This window comes from Pieris napi, chromosome 5 (genome assembly GCF_905475465.1).
Source record: "Pieris napi chromosome 5, ilPieNapi1.2, whole genome shotgun sequence".
NCBI lineage: Eukaryota > Metazoa > Arthropoda > Insecta > Lepidoptera > Pieridae > Pieris > Pieris napi.
The window spans coordinates 235182-249654 of NC_062238.1; the positions used below are offsets into that span (position 1 = coordinate 235182).

General features: G+C 33.5%; 1 protein-coding gene across 2 annotated transcripts; it reads right to left on the reverse strand.

The window, feature by feature from the left end:
- Positions 1-2077: 2077 nt before the first annotated feature.
- On the reverse strand, positions 2078-14226 carry LOC125049598 (organic cation/carnitine transporter 7-like). 2 transcript variants are annotated; one of them, XM_047648983.1, is made up of 11 exons: positions 14103-14226; positions 12120-12207; positions 5683-5844; positions 5150-5312; positions 4925-5046; positions 4580-4824; positions 4040-4203; positions 3418-3541; positions 2870-3153; positions 2630-2757; positions 2078-2440 (listed from the first exon to the last, which is right to left on the reverse strand). In XM_047648983.1, the coding sequence occupies exons 1-11, from the start codon at positions 14187-14189 to the stop codon at positions 2340-2342; spliced, it is 1668 nt and encodes a 555-aa protein (XP_047504939.1). In that variant the 5' UTR covers positions 14190-14226; the 3' UTR covers positions 2078-2339. The 2 variants fall into 2 exon arrangements, with proteins under 2 accessions (XP_047504939.1, XP_047504940.1); XM_047648984.1 differs by lacking the exon at positions 14103-14226 and adding an exon at positions 12922-12940.
- Between the last annotated feature and the right edge of the window lie 247 nt (positions 14227-14473).

Consider the following 14473-nt stretch of genomic DNA (forward strand, 5'->3'; position numbering starts at 1 on the left):
TTTTGATTTTTTTCGTTAATGATTTGAAAAAGTAATAATATTCCGTAAAGGACAAAGCAATTAAACCTTTTAATAATTTAGGGCTTATATATTATATATATAATAGATCTAAAAAAAAACTAGACCAAATTGGGTAAGAAAAATGCTCATCAATCCCCCATCTACGGGTTTTCCTGACATGTTAAATACTAGGGTGATATGAGTTTCGAAGATATATAATGGTAAAGGAAAATTTAAAAGAGAGTTAGAAATTTTCGAGTTTACTCGGATAAGGTATTGCCTGAGTATCAGGTAATTAATTGATTTAATACTTTATTAGTTTCAGAGAGGTCTACCTGTATTCCCGATTGTTTTCTGTGTTTTAGTGCCGTTATAGGTACGTGTACTGACCTAAACCAAAGCTGCTCTTCCTCCGACCTAAAGGGAGGATCAGGACCATCTAACCATAGACTGGTCAGCCCGACGGGCCCAGAGACTTAGGTCGATAGGCTTTGCCGTTGGAATAATCATATTGAGCTTTTTTTGCGCGATTATTTTAAGACGTCATCGCAGTGATTGTTGCTGTAGATAGTAAGAGCTACGCTGATGATTGAAATATTTCATTAGAGTATTTCATTTATTTATAAATTAATAACGTTTTTCTAATCATACATTTTATTTACTTTAAACTATTTAATATGCCGCATCTACAGCCAACATAGAGCTTCACTCATTTTCTCGAAGGGGGGTGTAAGAAATCAATAGAATCGCGCAGGCGTACACATGGGTATACATTTAGCTATCTTCTCTAGTTTGCTGTTGTCCTAGTACAACCGCCCACAACTCTGTCGTTTTCTTGCCCTCCTTCCTGGTTTTCCCGGATCAGACCTTAGCAATTCATAGATGTAGGGCGGCCAAGCAGGTAACCAACCGCCCAAGAACTTCGGTTTGTTTGTTATACTTGAATTTTTCTTATTTTGGTGTTCGATTTGGTATAGCTGCTCTCTCTATTTATTATTAGGCATTTTTGTGAAGGTAAAAAATATTACTTTATAAATTCTCTACTCTATTTAATCTATGTTGCTCTGGTACCTTGCATGTCAAAGAGGGGTTGTTGGTGACGTTTTTGTTAGATGACGACGCAACGATAAAAAACAGTTTTATTTATTTTATGGTAACGGTTTAGCTAGCATCTGTAAAGTGTATCTGTATATTTTTTAATGAATAATTGGACTAATACACTCCGTATTCGTCAGTAAAAAGATTCAAAAACTTTCTATCGCGTATGTGGGAAATATCAATAATATCCATAATTTAAGTTATAAGATTTATTTATTTATTTACAGCCTATATATATTTATAGCCTATATATGTTAAACTATAACATTTTAAAACAATGTTAAAATACAATTAAGTATTTTTTTATAAAATTACTAGAAAAATTTTGCTATCTATTAATTAATCCTTTCTAAGTACATTTTTAAATCACTATTTATTATTACTCCTTCTAATTACCCCGGCGAAGAATCGAGAAAATGGGAGCTTGTAGAGAAGACAGGGCAAGTAAAATTTCACACCAAAAAGCTTATGTTTACGGCAGCGGTGACAATTCCCCGAAACGTAAAATCTCATAATCTCTCCGGGCAAGTATGCGCTTTCAGCTATTATTTCATAGTCTAGGGAAAATAATTTGGCGCCATTAGGTGCGTAGAACTCGTTTTTGAGGTTTTGCCTATGAAGTTGGCGGTTGGAGAAGCGACCTTTGTCCAACCATGCATCGAGCCAATTGTCGAAGCCCGAGTATGTTATTGAAATAGATTTTCATCAAAACATTGATTAACACCGCTGCTGTATAAATTTAAAGAAAAAACTAAATAATAATAATAATAATTTAATTTTTTAGTTAAAAAGCTAAAATTTATTTAAAAGACGAGAAGACCCTATAGAGTTTTATACTTAAAATTATATTAATTTTGTATAAAATTTTTATTTAATATTTTTTTAAGTATTTTATTGGGGTGATAGAAAAATTTAATAAACTTTTTTTAAAAATTTTACATTAATATATGAAATTTTGATCCATAATTTATGATTTATTTCTTTACGTATTTAATTAAGTCCCTGACGCCATCTTAAATTGTCTAAAACTTAATCACAGCCACAGTTATATCAGTCAGTCGAAGAAACTGCAATATCTTCATATTAAATAACTAAGTACCAGTATAAGAATTTATAGATTACATTTTGTAATATTTAGTGATTTTGACCAAAACGAAAATTAAATCTGTGACGAAATGCAAACGAAGAGTGTCGCATCGACGCGGGCGCAGAATGATTCGTTTGGTTCATATTCAAAGTTTTCAAGCAGAACCGTGGGGTTGATTCCGTGTGAGATCCGTTTTTATATTTTTCGGCGCACTGTCACTTTTCCCGGGTAGTGAGAAACAAAGGAGAGCGCACGCTGCAACAAAAGTGACATTTTCATTAAAGCTATTTTGCTGTAACACTAAAAAATGGGGAATAATGTTGTTTTAGTGTTATTCAATCTTCTTATAAACATAGCCCCTGACAGGATCCAAATGAAAAGCTGGCTTGTTCAGGGTTTAGGTTAATTTTCTAAGCCATTGGAAAAAGAAAAAATTATCCTTACTTAAAATAAGTCCCCCGAAAATGTAAAAGCTGAGTCCGCAGTTGGTGGAGAGGAACATGCCGATCAGATTGGAGCCCGCCATGGAACCCACACGACCCATCATCATGGATAAGCAGATGGCCATCGCCCTGATAAATATAACTAACTTGAAGTACTCTAATTTTGCATAAGTTTGATTATATCAATATATTTTTTATCGAGATTTTTTTGTAAGCGTAAATTATTTTACGTATAAGCTACCTGTACTTAGTCGGAAAGAGTTCTACAGTAACCGCATTAGTGAGACCAATACAGGCTCCACACATCTGGAATACCGCGAAAAGAACCACAGCTATGTTCTGGTTTTGAGCGAGGTGAGCGCCAATCCCGCTGAGTCCAGTGCTGGAGAGAACTAGCAGAAGTATCAGTTTCTTTCCCATAAAGTCTACCAAGAAACCAACGATGATGTACATTGAGCTGAAGACCAGGCCAATGTAAATGGACAGCTCGAAGGTTGTCGTGTTCATAGTGTCGTCACAAACCACCTGATAATGAGACATTGTTAATGTAAAATTAAACACGAAACGTAACGACATTCCAACGGGATTTTGATTAGTCAACAGCATTTCTGACCAACATGCGCAGACACGCGACATGACGTCACTATTTTACGTCCCTTTGTCCAATTACAATCAAGCAGTCATGGAAGCAATTTTTTAGGATCGGAATATTTCCGATATGTTTTAAATGTCATTAAATTGAGAAAAATATCGCCGGCCATAAAATTTAGAGCAACTTTGAAAACTTACGTCAGTGCCATTTCCAGGCGATTTTTGGTGAGCATCTAGAATTGCGCATATTCCAGCTGTCCCACCGTCGTGGTTGGCCACTGAGTTCAGAATTGTCGGGAACCAAACGTAGTAACCATTTGTCCTAAAGAAAGTATTTATATTTATTTTAATATGCCATTTAATTCGGCAACAAAATAATAATTATTTGACCTACAAACAATGGCGTAACTATACCATCTGGGACCTGTGACAAATCTTCCTTCGTGGCAGTTCTTTTAATGGGGCCCTATCAGTAAAAATCGTCACGTTGTACTCAGTCTAATTTTAAAAAACTTTGAGATTTTCAGCGTACTCAATTACACATTGTATATATGTCCCACTAATGGCCATAGGCCTCCTCTTTTAGGCGAAAGTGAATGTTCTGTAGTCCCCACGCTATCGCTAGCCCAATGCGTATTGGAGACTTCACATTCATCCATAGAACATAATATATCTTGGGCAGGGGCCCTCTTGGGTCGGGGGCCCGTGGCATTTTGCCAGCCCTGCCACCCTATTGTTACGTCACTGCCTACAAACTAGAACTTAAGAAGTAGTGTTTCCATTGTTGGAGTACCAGTCATCTAATTAAAAATCTACTAACGTGCCAAACAGTCCAAACTGAATGAAGCAAATAAGTAAAGTCCACTTTAACAACGGAACCTGGAAGAGAGGCAGAGTCTGGTCTTTCATCGATTTGAACACAGCTGTAAGTCCACTACTCTCGAGGGCTTTGACTGTATGTGATTCTTCGACAAGGGATTTTATCTGGAAATTTATCAATGTATGTTTATTTATGATTCCTTTTCTTTAAGTTTTATGTAAAGCAACTAGTCCCATGGTAAGCTGGTGAAGCTTGTGTTATGGGTACTAGGCAACAAATATGTATATACATATTATAGATACACATTTAAATACATATTTAAACACCCAAGACCTAAGCACAACACCAAATGCTCATCACATCGATGTTTGTCTCAGCCGGGGATCGAACCCTACTACTACTCGGGGTACTAACCACTAGACCAATGAGCCGTCAATTTATTGATGAACAAATATTATTTTTACTGGTTTACATTTAGTATGACTTTTAATAAAGCCTAATAGCAAAAGGTTACAAGAAATATTTTCAATAAAAACTTACCGGATAATTCTCTTCCGGTAAACGTTTATTGACTGCATACATCTGTCTGAGAACTCGCAAGCAAGCCTCTTGCTGTCCAGATGCGTTTAAAAACTTGGGACTCTCTGGCGCAAAGAGTAGCAGAACAAAACCAATAGCAAGGGGCAGGTTGGCTGCGATGACCAAGAGACGCCACGACCGGTAGGTAATCTTTAGAAAATTGATGGGTAGGGAGATGTCTATAGGGAGAATCAGCCAGCTGACAGCTGTGAAATGAAAGAAAATGTGTAAGTCGTAGAGATAAATATTAAAATAAAACTCGGGTACTATTACACATTACACATTACAGTGCCCCAATTGTTTTACCTGGTAATAGTATTGTGCCGATTCCGACAAACGATGATCCAAAAGCGACAATTTTATCTCTGTGACGTAAGTTTGTAAACTCTCCTAAATAAGTGTACACCACTGAAGATGGTCCCGCCATGCTGAAATCCAAATACGATATAAATTATGGAAACGTTTAGATGCCTGTGTCGAGACAACTGTGTCTGTCCCGATTCCACTCCATTTAATCCATAAAATACTTACAAGACTGCTGACGTAAAGGACAGTACGGCGAAAGAGATGATCTCTGGTGAAAAGCTAGCGAGAACCGCGAACACGGTGGAGATAAGCATGGAGAAAAGCATGACGAAGCGGCGCCCGCGCGTGTCGGCCAGCCAACCCCAGAAGTACGAAGTTAGGATTATGGCTGGAATGTTAATCTAGTTTTACACATTTATATTTGATGTTCATATTGGACTTGTTAATACTACATTTTATAATAGTGACCCGCGTTGGCTTCGCACTGGCAACCGTGAACTTCAAAAATGATATGCCTAAACCTTCGTCATGTCATAGATATTTGGTGATATTCGCAAGAAATTCCGTGCATTTTTTGAGTTTGTCGCGAACAGGCAGACCTATTGACGAAGTTCACAATAGTGGAGAAAAGTAAGCTAGCTTTCACCACCAAAGGAATCTATGGGATTTTGAAAGGTCCCTGTGCCGTTAATCGTAGTCGTATAATAAAACTTAAACTTCGAATGGCGATACTCGCGTCAACCACATACAATACCCACCAGAGAAAGGTATAGCAGCAAGCCAGCCGCGCTGCTGCAGCGTCAGGTCAAGGTCGCATTGGGCGGCTGGTAACACGTAGCCCAAAGCTAAGCTTTGCATGATCACCCCCATTAGGATAAGGCCGCTGAGCAGCATATGTAAGATGTTGTAGATTCCGAAACCTGTCATCAATTAAACATTACGTAAACGTGCATTAAGGAATGTTTATGCTATGAAGTGCTATCAATCTGTGTGTCTTATTGACAATAATGTATTTGAAGTTCTAGTTCTGTAACTAGATAATACATAGAGTAAGCACATACAAAAACAGCCATTGTTTTCCTAGGAATCGAATTTAGGACGACCATGTTTAATAGATATAATTAATTAGAATAAGTATACTTATACGAATAAGTCTCGCAATACAGCGAGGAAAGGCTGCCAGCGTTAAAGGTACACTTCCACAGGGACCAAACTTTTTAAATTTGTTTGGATTTTCTTTTTAATAATTTTTAATATTGTTTAATATTACTTTGTAGGTTAAGAAAATTGTAAATACTGTATACTTGATTGTTAATAAAATACATATATTAATTGAATAAAGTATGTTATACTAAATGCAATAGAAGATAAAGCATTCTTTCTCTGAAAAAAAAAAAAAGAATTATTTATTACCATTTGGCCACAAAAGTCATGTTTTACATCATGACATGACTTATAGGGTTTGTAGCTGAACGGACGACGCAAAGGCGTTTGAATTCATCATTTTTTACAATTTTTTTAAATATTTTAATTGTTTTGAGGAGTTTCTTCCAAACGACTACAGAAGTTTATGCTCGTTTAACGTTAAAAATCTTTCTCTACTTGCGAGTAATAATAATATAATTAGATTTTATGAAATGTTTTCACTATTACGAACCCTATCTTTGTAAATATTGTCGCATTGCAAATAATATAAACAAATATGTATTATCTCCCGCGAGCACAAACGGAGTTTCCCATTATTTAGTATGTATACAGATAATAAATAAATTCATTACAATATATACAATCAACATAAACCCATAATAAATTATACACCAGCTCCTTAGGATGTGCTGTATTGATGAAAACCGTACTAAATTCTATCATCAAAAGTATTCAACTATTCCCAAGACAACATTTTACTCTCACGAGTCTATATTAATGATTGTATCTGAATAACAGTGTAATAAATCATTGCGAAATGTTTAATATATTATACATTGAGCGATTATAAAAACAGTCAATAAACCTCATAAATACAATAAACTTATGACGGTAGAAAGGTTATAAAAATAATGATGTAAAATTATGCAAGTATTTTAATTGAATATTATAATGCAACTATTTAGAATTTCTTAGCTGCAAATCAAAATAGTTGCCCCCAACACTGGTGTTATCAATAGAGAGTTGATAACCCGATCTCGAAGCTGTCAGGTCTTAGTAAAGATTATATTGCGTAATACGATATATACCAACTGAAAGGTCAGGTCAGGTCAGACCAACAAAATTTCTTATAATATTAAATTACCACCGGAATATTATTGCTTCTTCTATGAGAATAGAAAAGTTCAAGAGCGACTCTGACTTCGGGTAACAACTTGTGTGAGTACTAGAATGCGGAAAGTTCCCAAGAATAAGATATTTTTTATATTCACTCTTCTTCTCTTCTTTTTTTATCTGGCAGCTACCTCGGACAAAGAATTAGTCTAGCAATTCAAAGGGGGAACGCTGCCAGTATCTTCGGAACCTTGCCTAAAGGGACTCCTTTTAATGATATATTTTAGTTTATGTTAAGTTTAGTTATTTATTTCAATGTATATTATTTTATTATTAGTTTTATGTATAATTATTTCCTATATTTCACATTAAATCTCTTCTTTGCACAAGAATGGATAATAATATTGACAGTAAACTTATTGCTACTAAGCGATCTCTTCCAGACCACCATAGTATAAGAAAACATTAAGAAAGAATTGTAAAGAAGTGCAAAAGTGCGAAACCTAATTATTAAACAAAAATATAATCAATGAAATCTCGATACTAATAAAGATAACGAATAACTTATAAACTTACAGAGATAAAAAAGAAATGGCGAATGTAAAGATGATGACGTGATTATTGAAAAAATACTGATATTATTTTAAGGACTCATATACATATCCCGATAGTCCGTCCATAGAGATGGATTGTCTAGTCAAAGTCAAAGTCAAAATAACTTTAAATTGATTTTTTTTATATTTATCTTAAGGTGGGAACTGACCAACGTTACGAGGTGTAATGTAACATGTAATGTAATGTTACACAGCGAGCATTCGTGCAGTCAGTACGTAGTGTTACGTCGTGTTTCCCCGCCTTTATACATACATTGCTTTATGATAAACTTACTTTAACTTAAACTTACTTTAATTAACTTAAACTTAATTTAATTAATAATAATAATAATAAACTTGACAATAAGCTTAAAGCTATCTATTATACTGAGAGACTGGTGCTTGAAAAAGGTTGGGAAAACCTGTTATTACAAGTCACCAGTCCCTCTTGAACATAGTGTTGCAAAAAGTATTGCTAATTGCTAACAAGTCTTTAAAAACGAACGAAAATAAATAATTTATAAAAATATATAAAAAAAAAATATATAAAAATAAAAAAATAGTAAAAAGTAAAAGCATTTGTGTGTGAGTGTACGGGTCAGTGTGAGTGCGTGTGCGTGTGTGAGTGTACTAAATTGAGACTAGTGTGCGCGAGAAAAACGTTCCATTTATTAAATTAAATTAGAGGTCGTAATAGATTTTCTGTGATTTGGTAATCAAGCGATTTGAGATATTTAGTTACTACTTTTTTACAATTGTATCTTGTGAGATGATAAATTTGAAGGTCTTTGTTAAGTTTATTGTATAAATGGGTACCTAGAAAGCAATACGAACTATGGGAAAGAGCTGTTTTGAAAAGTTGAGGACGGCATACGGAATCCTTTCTACGCCTTCCATCTACTACTTTTTGATCGTATTCTATCTCAGAATGCTTCGTAAGAATAGTGTACAGGATGAAAGTCTTGTCTTACGGATAATACATCCCAATCCTTATACAAGTCAGCTGTGGGAAAGCGAAAGGGGAGTCCTGCACCTACTTTCAAGATCGCACGATGCGCTCTCTCGACCTCAATGAGGTATGTTTTGGCAGCGCCTCCCCACGAGGGTATACAATACACCACCAAAGAATGACATAAGGCATAGTATACCATCCTAAGGACGCTGCGATCAGCGATGTGCTTGAGAAGCTTAAAGACAAAAATAAGTTTCCGTAATTTTAATACCAGGGATTCGACGTGCCTGCTAAAATTTAATTTTTGATCGATGTCGACACCAAGGTATTTGAAGTGGTCAGTCCTTTGAAGATTAGGACAAAAGATCTGGGAGATATTGCAGTTACAGTTTGGTACATGAGCGTATTTAAATTTAAATTAATTTAACTGAAAATTAATTGCAAACTTACATTTACTACCAGTTCGCAAGTCAAAAGCGTAGAGCGGGCAAGAAGAACTGGCAAAAAAACTGGCGTCCACTCTTTTTAATAAGCGAAGTTTTGAGTCATACAATATGTTTGAACTGGAGCAAATCCATCCCAATCCCGATCATTTAAATATTCGTCAAATTTATAAAAAGCTTTATTGATTCATTTACGTTTAACGAGGACTATGAATTTATTTAGTGATAGTTCTCTAATTTTTAAAGTGGTTTCTTCTGGAGTCTGATTGTCTGGTTGGCCGTGCACTCAAATTGGTTCTGTTTCGAGTATTATACTGAGAATATTTTTTGTACCTACATACAACAAGGTCTCAAGAATATATTGACCAGATAGTGTCATAGTATTTAATTCCTTAAATTTATTCCATACCGACTCCCTTGGGGAAACAACAAATACCCCGAACAGCCAATATCGCGTTATACCTTTAGATTCTAGTAATAAAATAATAGGAATTATAGATTAACTCATACGTTGACCGTGACAAACTTCTCAACTCGTTCGACAAATACCTTTTAAGGAGTTGATTAGATTTAAACATAATTAGAATATTGATATGGATACCTTGACCTGACGTCGCGTCGTTCTACCATGATAGTTAAGATTTTAGTTTTCCATTACAAGCAATCAGTCTCAGGCATAAGCAGTCTATTAAATTCTCACACATTCTCTATCTCTGAGATTCAGGCTTGAATTTTAATCATCAAGCGCTTCTGTAGGCATAATCAAAGCGAAAAACCCTCCACGAATATTAATGTTAGATATCGGTAATTCTTTTTATTGAGTCAATCAATTCGTTGTTTTGTTCATATGACAAGAAATTTATCGGGTAATCTATTGATTCAGTAAAGTTTCCATCAGATAGTAGGTATTATAAAGATTATATTAAAACATCTATTTTTAATCTGCAATAAACAAGCAGTATTTGATAAAGTATTTCTGAATTATTACCCTATATGTTGACGAATTGATGATGACGTTTAGAGATTTAATTAATTGGAATTTTTAATATTTTATTAAAAATTTTAAATTTTTATTATGTAAAATGATTACTTATTTGAAATCCATACTAATACAATAGGAACTATTTGTGTTTTTGTATGTATGATTGTAATGTTTTCACAAAAAAACTGCTGGACCGATTTCACAAATTCTTTCACCATTAGTAAGCTGCATCTTCACTGACTGACATAGGCTATATTGCGTTTTAAAAAAAAATTAGGAATCCCTAACAAAAATGCAATCATATAACCCAAGGTGTAAAAAATTATCCATAAAAAATCTGTCATCGCGAGCGCTGTGAAAACGATTGATGATAGAACAAATAAATGTTGTACAGTATTATAGAACGTATCAATATCAGCAAAAAGAAAATTTTGCCCATGTGCATCTATTTGGCCTATCCCGAGTCGGAACTCCAAAACAGGAAATTATTTCGCTGCCACAAAACAAAACTACGTCAAATGTTAAAACTACATCTCCCCCCCTACAGAGAGTAACAATTACATGTAACTGTTATTCATCGACAATTACAGGGGATAATTAATTCTTTTCCCATAAGCCAGTGCTGCCAATATTTCGCAACTTCTTTTAATGCTAAACATTCTAGATAAATCGCCTTCTTGTTTTAATACTTCAGAATATAGAAGAAAGTCTTCTTTATTGTTACTTCAGAATATAAAAGAAAGTTTTCTTAATTTTTGTCACCTAGTACATCAGGAATTTGACATTTGTTTGAGAAGTTTTCTTTTTCTTTCCGGAATTGCAAAAACCTATCCACCAGTAGTAGCGATCGTGTCTATGCAAATGATGTTTGATTTTCCATCTTCTGACGGTTTCACAATAAAATCAAACCTCATTCTTTCCGTATTTCGTAAAATATGTGCAGAAAATGTTGTTTTATAATGGTATCAATCGCTTATACGAGTACTGGGAATAAATAAGGCGCAACTGCGTTTCTCTGTGAATACAAAAGAAACAACTTTTAAAGCCTATATTCTAGGTTTTATAAAATAAAATAATATAAAGTAAAAATGAAGACATCTTACATCTATTATGTCAAGTGACAATTTAAACATTGTCGATCAGACGGCAAAGAAGAAAAATAAAATATAAAAAGAGTTTGTATAGGAAAATATTAAATATTATGTTTTCCTTACATACATATTCGTTGGCAGTAAAATCTGTGTATTGATTAGATTATTATGAATGTAAGTGTATATCTAATAATCTGAAAGAAAGTGATTAAAAACAAAGAAAACTAAGTAAAATAAAACTTTTATCATATCAAATATATATATATATATATATATAGTCCGACTAAGAAGACTTTCCACTACCACAAGAGCGGTATCTACGCGAGTGAAACCACGAGGCATTGCTAGTAGGTTATAAAGTCACGGCCTTTATTTGCGAACTGTATCCACCTAACAATTAGCTGAGTGAAAATGTGACTTTTTGTTTGGCATTTCACGTAGGTGTTGTTTAATTAGAAACATTTTTTTTAACCTGAAGTGTTTTTGACTCAACTGATCAATATTGGTTACATATTAGGGTCACAAACTCTTGTAAGAGATAAGATAATTTAACTATTGAATAGGCAATTGACATTCTCAAGTAATAACAGTACAAGTAGTAGACGGTACCTACACAGAATGCTCGGGAGTTTCAAACACAAATACGTCTTGTAGGTTTGTACTCCACTGCAAAGTTATTAACAACGGGTTAATAATAAAGATTCAGCAGCACCCATATAATGATGTTGAATTTTAAATAGAAATCTTGGCATGACGGGACGGAAAAAAATCTTTGCGGCATAGTTAAATTTAAGAAAGATTATATTTCATAGAACTTATGAATTTTCAATCATTTATTTCATCGTGTTTAGGTGGGATATGTTTGAAACTAATACCTGTAGCAAACATCGCTTCGTCAAGCGTCGCTGAATTGTCGTACGCTTCTTTCTTCTCCATTTTTATAATCTCTGGTAGATTCTTAGCCTGAAAAATAAAAAATAAAAATAGTTCCGAGTGATTTGTAGCAATTAATATTTGCAATACAAGCCCACTTCGATAAGACTTGATTAAATCTAATTATTGTCTGCGGAAAAGACAAGATTATTATTCCATTATTTTATTATTATGTTTTCCTTGATCGCACAAAGTGATAATTGTTATCAAATTGAAATTACAAATGCAGCAAGTAGTGCAATACAAAAACTGTTAAAAAACAAAAGATACAAGTAATTGATTTTTGACTGCGAATGGACAGAATATGTTTCTTAATAACCCTCTTTTTCAACCCCCTTTAACGCAATGGGCAAATACACGTTTTTGTCTACGATACATCGATCGTTATTATAAATAGGCAAAGACAATTAAAGTAAATTGTAAGACCCAAGTGATTGAGAAAGGTTATCCAAGGGCTATCGAATGCATATTATAAAAGTCTACGTCGCCGATGACATATTTAAACCAGACTTCAAAACTGGATTCGCTCAGAGAATGTAGAACCCTATTACTTACAAATCTATCGGATTGAGCTCAATCAATTAAGTAGGCTCCTTTTTAGGATACCTTAATTAGCTTGAACATTTTAAAAGGGCTACTGGTTAGATACCAGTTATAAAATTGTCATTCCTAGCAATGGGTAAATTATTTTTAAATTAATAAATTTAATTTTAATTATTTTTAGGATCTATCTTAGACACTCACCTTATTAATTAAATCTCTTTATAAAAAAATGGGACACGTGTTAACATGAGACACAATATAAAAATATAGAACTTTTTCATTATGTTGCGATTGTTAAATAGTGAGGAGGCATAGATATCGAATGATAACTAACAATCATTTTATTTTTCTATTCCCAGCGCCAGTTTAAATATTGTTTTTCTATATTGTATGTAAGTGCTCTTACTTAAATTCTAATTTCATAACATTTTTATTTTTAGTCCCTCCCTTGTTACTGCGAATTATACACCAGTAGTCCAGTAGTCATCCAGTCGGGTTAGCATTTGACTTTGCATTGATGGAAATATCTTTAAATCTAAAATTTTTTAGAATTCATTCAATTTGAAAAAATTGTCGTTGCGTGTAATGCGACATTATTATTCACAAAATATTATTGCTTGATCTGATCCTTAAATGGCGATTTAGATCAGAGAAGTACACGTGGCCGATTATCATAACCCGTTTTAGATAATTTGATTTATGTTATTATTTTACTGAATTATTATTGATTGGAGGTTTCACTTTTACTGGCCGACATACGTTATAAACTTTTTGCACAGTGTAACGACATTTAATAAATACTGGCTTCATCACAATCAAAATTACCGATTTGATTATTGCGAGGTAGCTCAAACAGACAAATAAATTTCTATCTATAGATCTATATTTATAAGTTTAATTTTAGCTGAACTTATCATAAAACGAAATCAATAATAACTGATATAATTGTTGTTACCAGGATTTAGGTTTGGCCGTCAATCGCCACTTGGAGTTTCGAAATAATGATTTCGATAAAAATTTGTTAAATGATAATATTCTGATTATCTATAATCCGGTTTAAAGGGAAATTAGGTTTTCCTGTAAGATGTTTTTTTTCTAAACTAAATCTAATATTCCATAACATATTTTTCTAAGGATAAAACTCTTATAAAAAATATCTATTACATTGCATTAGGTTTTCCTTATGTTTATGAGATATGCAACATATATTGAATGTTTTTTTTATCAGAAGGTTTTACTATTAATTTATTATTCTCCTTTTAAATATCCTCCTCTTATATAAATATTACTCGTATTTGTACATTATAAATTTTAATTTATTTTTGTTATTTAAATTTTATTTATCAGTATTATCCACTAACGAAATAAAATAAAAATCTCACCTTCATTTCATCTTTTTCCATAGCTAACTGTTTTGAATTTTTCCCACTGCTAAACCACCGCACACAAGCTGATCCCACAACTGTCATTCGTTGTATAACGCGTCTAATATTAAGATTATAATTTATAGTAAAAATGAGGTTGTTTTATTTATTTAAAACTTAGTATGATAACATGATTATGGCACTTTTAGGTCAATTATATGGTACAAGTTCGTGATTGGAGGGACATGTAATAAAACGACCATGTTTCACTGAAGATATCGCCTTTTAATTGTGGCTTATTAAGCAAGGGCAATTACTCTAGCCAGGGGCGTGAGTTTAGCATCTTGAGGAAATAGAGACTATTTCTACGTTTAATACGATTGTTTTGG

Bases quoted from the DNA above. Each gene is read 5' to 3' on its own strand.
- LOC125049598 (XM_047648983.1), bottom strand. From the start codon at position 14,189: ATGACAGTTGTGGGATCAGCTTGTGTGCGGTGGTTTAGCAGTGGGAAA. The intron at 5,845-12,119 runs GTATTAGTTTCA...AATTGATGACAG, and splicing joins CGAAGCGATGTTTGCTACAG to GTTTCGGAATCTACAACATC. The intron at 3,154-3,417 runs GTAAGTTTTCAA...TCTCATTATCAG, and splicing joins CGCCTGGAAATGGCACTGAC to GTGGTTTGTGACGACACTAT.